We start from the raw sequence: 4,204 nt of genomic DNA on the forward strand, positions 1-4,204 counted from the left end.
TGAAAACTGTCAGTAGCCTACAATCCGGATTTGTTTCAAAATCTTTTAATTATTAAAATGTTAAATACAAAATTCAGGAAATTAGTTTTGAATTATTTAACCAGAATATTAATTCTGTTAATTATTATTTGCATTGTCAATTTAACGCATACTTTAAACTGCTGATTTGTTGACTGCAAAACTTGACATCTACAAAAAAAAGTACTTTTGTTTTTTACCCTCAGTCCAAAGAACCACCGTTCTAGCTGTGTAGTCTATTTTTGTTTTTCATTTCTATTTGTAGATAAGTTATTTGTCGATTCTTAAAACATGTTACCAAGTTCATCTTAAAATCGAAATTAAGTGGAATACGAAAAAATGCCAAACATCAGAATCATCCAAGATCAGAAAAATGTGCATAATGAAATGAAAATCGTGCCCTATTACAATAATCAAAGTAGATTTTACAAGTCCATTTACAATACATTATTGAACTGCAGTGCTATAACTGTGTAGGAAGTAAATAAGACGACGATGGAAGGTAGCATTGACATGTTGACGTCCAAAGTGCCGAACACGTGGATCCGGACGGGCCGCGTGCGCACGCAGCGGAGCAGATCTTTCGCTAGTTTGTAGTATTCTTCATCTAGAAATAAGGCGTTTTGGCTATAGGGATATATTTTATTAAGGCGTGCATGATAACTTTTTGCCCCTATTCTTTTTATGTGATTCAAAGGCAGGACTTTGATTTGGTCTTGTCAAGGCTAATACCATTTTTAATAAGTAATTCTCGAAGTGCCATTGAGGCACGAATATGGCATAATTATTAATGAGTGAGATTTTTATATTAGGTACAAAGATTGCCTTCTATAGCAGTGTTGTAAAGAAAGTTTTTTTCTAAAAAATATCACATTCTTAAAAAAAAGAAACAAAATGAAAAGCTAGACTTACTTCCAAGCGTATGCACACAGAGCTCGCACAATCTCTGTCGCAGCTGTTGTGAACTGTTCTGTATCTTCTGTCCAGCGCGGGATATCACCAGCAGCGCCAGCAGGAACACTGACATCGAGAACAGGTTCATCACCAGCGTCTTCACCGTGTGAACACCCTGTGAAGAGCCACATTTAAATAAATAGGTAAAGTATTTGTGTCCGATTTTTTCTATGAAAAGTATATACGTTGTAAGTATATTAAGTATACTTAAGTCAAATATTCGGTTCAACGGCGTTTCAGTTTATATCAAACGGATAAAACGATTGATATTCTTTTTATCAAACCATTTGATTTAATTCATCTTCTTCCCTTATTTGTATTTATTGTAATATGCACATGCACTATAAAATTTATACATACCTCGACGGTTATGATAGCAATGGAATACAACAATATTATGTAATACGCGGTCACTATCAACAGCATGATAGTCAACTGAAACAAAACATATTAATATTTTAGTTTACAACCACATAAAAAAAAACCAAAAAAATAACAGAACTTATTTGGCGCTTAATTTGTGTCATTTTCATTTACCTGTACACTGAACATTGAGTTGCACAAGTGTGTGCTCTCGTTAATACTCTCGTATGCTTGCGCCCATTTGTTTATCTTCTCGTAATTTAACACAACACGAGGCAGTCCTTCCACGTGTCCGACATTCCTCTGATTTTCCATCATAGTGGACAACTCGCTGTCTATTGATCGCGAGATAGCTCGCAGCTGCTCGGCCACAATCAACAAAATACAATCCAATATAAAATACTGGAATATGTAGCGAAAATCATTCACGGTGACGCTGTACTCCGATACAGTGTTAGAAACCAATCCATTTTCCAAATCCTCTGACTTTACTTGCATTATATAAAAGACTAATAATTTTATACCACAAAATAAAACCACCATCCATATCATAACTTTTTGTGCTCTTTTCATTTTTTTATTGTAAACATCATCTTCGAAAATATTGTAAAATTCGTCAAAATTTGAGAGCAGTTTGTAAAATCTTTTCGAGAAATATAACGAGGATGTCATGACGTATATGGAGAATGCTGTTGAAGAGAAGAAATATATCCGCTGAGCTTTTAATTCTGCATTTTGTCCGTGCACGATATTGTAGTAAACATTAAAGAACATGTGACCCGTTTCGAAAACTACCCAGATGGTAACGAGACAACGCGTGCATTTTCTTAGACACAAATAATTTCTGAACACACACGTCAAATTCTCTATGATCAAAAGATACTTTAACGGAGTGAGATTCAGTTTTCTCATTTTGAACTGTTTTCAAACAAGTTGTTATTATCGATAGATGAGCTGTGTGCGTCTGTCGCGTAGAACGTAAACTACTACACTGTTTGTAAAAGTCGTTAAGTAATGATACAATCAGATGTTTGTTTTTAATCAAATTGTCTAATGAAAGTGATGGTTTTAAATTAATTGTTTGCATTGGAAATAACCCTGTAGTCTAATATAATAAAGTGCGCTTTAGCTGAAAATAATGATGAGGACAAAACCACAATAATCGAGACATTGTTAATTATTTTAGCTGAGCTCGGTTGAGAGCTCATCAACCGTAGCGTTGTGGTGCAAAATTAATAGCGGCCAGATATTACTGTAACGGGTTGTAGCGACGCGCGCTTTTAAAAAGAGCACATCATTTCATGTGCACATTTTTTTAAAACTTAAGACAAACTTGTTCATATATATTGAGAAGAAAGTTGTTCAAATGTAACCAAAAAGTAAAAACATGGCAATTTATTTATTGCAAATCACTTTTATATGAATCACGTATAAGTAATGAGATTTTGTTCAACTTCTTAAGAAATCGGTAACAAGCTACTTCCATCTTCACCTACCTACCTATTCTCAATCTCAGCCTATATATACCAACTAAAGGTATCATTCATACAATAAAGCAGGGCAGTAAGCCGGTGCCTTTATTACAATTTCTTAAGAAACCACAGGTCACAGGCTACTTACATTTTCACCTATCTCTTCTCAATCTCAACCAAATTACCAACCAGAGGCATGATTCATACAATAAAGCGTTACAGCAAGTTTAAGCCGCTGCCTTGCACCGCTGCAGCGCTGACGAGGCGCTGTCGCGACTGTTTGCATAGCACTGCAGCGCCTGTCATGCGGTAATGGATATTGAAGTGTTCAACCAAGCTGGATTTTTGTTACTGATAAAAAAATATACCTATTCGTTGTCCAGTTAATGGGACTCACTGGTTTCCGGATATCGAATTCGCTCCGATATTGTATTTTGTTTGTTGGTTTCGATGGTTTTTCAATATTTTTTCATGATATGAAATAATACGGGTTTTATATTTTATCGAAATAAATGAATAACTACTTTAACATAAATTAAAAATAAAGATTTTTTCATCCCACCATCTCGGAAAGTGTAGTTTTACCCTTTGATATCTGAGCGCAAAAGTCGTTTTTATCCTCTAGAGCGGCAAAGTGATTTGAATTTAGAACATCGTGTGCAATACTCCATTTGTGACAATCTTGATAAGACTTTTTAAACAAATACATATTAAACAAATAAATTACTGCTTAAAATAATTATTCAATTAATTAAGTATTTTTTATTATTGTTTTTACACAGATTTTTAACGTCGTTTCATTTTTAAAGTGAGTTTTTAAATAAATGAACTTTAATAGGTACATCATTTTAATTTGATACTCGTATGTGCGCGCCATTTTGTTTTTTTTTTGCATTTAGTAATTTCCTCGATGAGGTGGGATGAAAAGTTACGTGTTGCACTCGAGTGCAAAGATTTTTCACCTTGTGCTCTTTTGATTCCCTCGCTATCGCTCAGGATTCTAATTATTGAAACACTCGCTACGCTCGTGTTTCAATTTTAGAATCCTTCGCTTGCTCGGTCATCAAAATTGAGCCCGCGGTTAAAAAGCAACTTTGCACTCTTGTATAACAAATAACTATTATTCACGAATACCTTGTAAACGGTTGTTAAATATCGGATGTTTACCTACTACAAGCAGACATGCACATATTTTGAAAAATAACCTTTGCTTGACTTGATAAAATATGTTCCAATAGAAATTGACTTGAAACTTGAAAGCAAAGACGAATAAAAGTTTATTTTCAATTGTATAGTTTAAAACATTTTTGTAAAGTCGCTCAATAAATAACTTTATTCATTCTTCTACTTTATCCGAATATTACATTTCTAAGAAAAAAGTAATAACTCAAATATTC

General features: G+C 33.9%; 1 protein-coding gene across 1 annotated transcript; it reads right to left on the reverse strand.

Moving 5' to 3' along the window:
* Positions 1-455: 455 nt before the first annotated feature.
* Positions 456-2,628, reverse strand: LOC135118898 (uncharacterized). The gene is made up of 4 exons (XM_064041988.1): positions 1,510-2,628; positions 1,333-1,407; positions 931-1,087; positions 456-625 (listed from the first exon to the last, which is right to left on the reverse strand). The coding sequence occupies exons 1-4, from the start codon at positions 2,245-2,247 to the stop codon at positions 456-458; spliced, it is 1,140 nt and encodes a 379-aa protein (XP_063898058.1). The 5' UTR covers positions 2,248-2,628.
* Between the last annotated feature and the right edge of the window lie 1,576 nt (positions 2,629-4,204).

The sequence above is a fragment of the Helicoverpa armigera genome, chromosome 2, assembly GCF_030705265.1.
Source record: "Helicoverpa armigera isolate CAAS_96S chromosome 2, ASM3070526v1, whole genome shotgun sequence".
Taxonomy (NCBI): domain Eukaryota; kingdom Metazoa; phylum Arthropoda; class Insecta; order Lepidoptera; family Noctuidae; genus Helicoverpa; species Helicoverpa armigera.

Excerpts from the sequence above, each read along its gene's own strand:
- LOC135118898 (XM_064041988.1), bottom strand. The coding sequence starts at position 2,247 with ATGAGAAAACTGAATCTCACTCCGTTAAAGTATCTTTTGATCATAGAG. Across the intron at positions 1,088-1,332 it reads TTGCTATCATAACCGTCGAG|GGTGTTCACACGGTGAAGAC; the intron begins GTATGTATAAAT and ends GGCTCTTCACAG. Across the intron at positions 626-930 it reads CTGTGTGCATACGCTTGGAA|ATGAAGAATACTACAAACTA; the intron begins GTAAGTCTAGCT and ends CCTTATTTCTAG.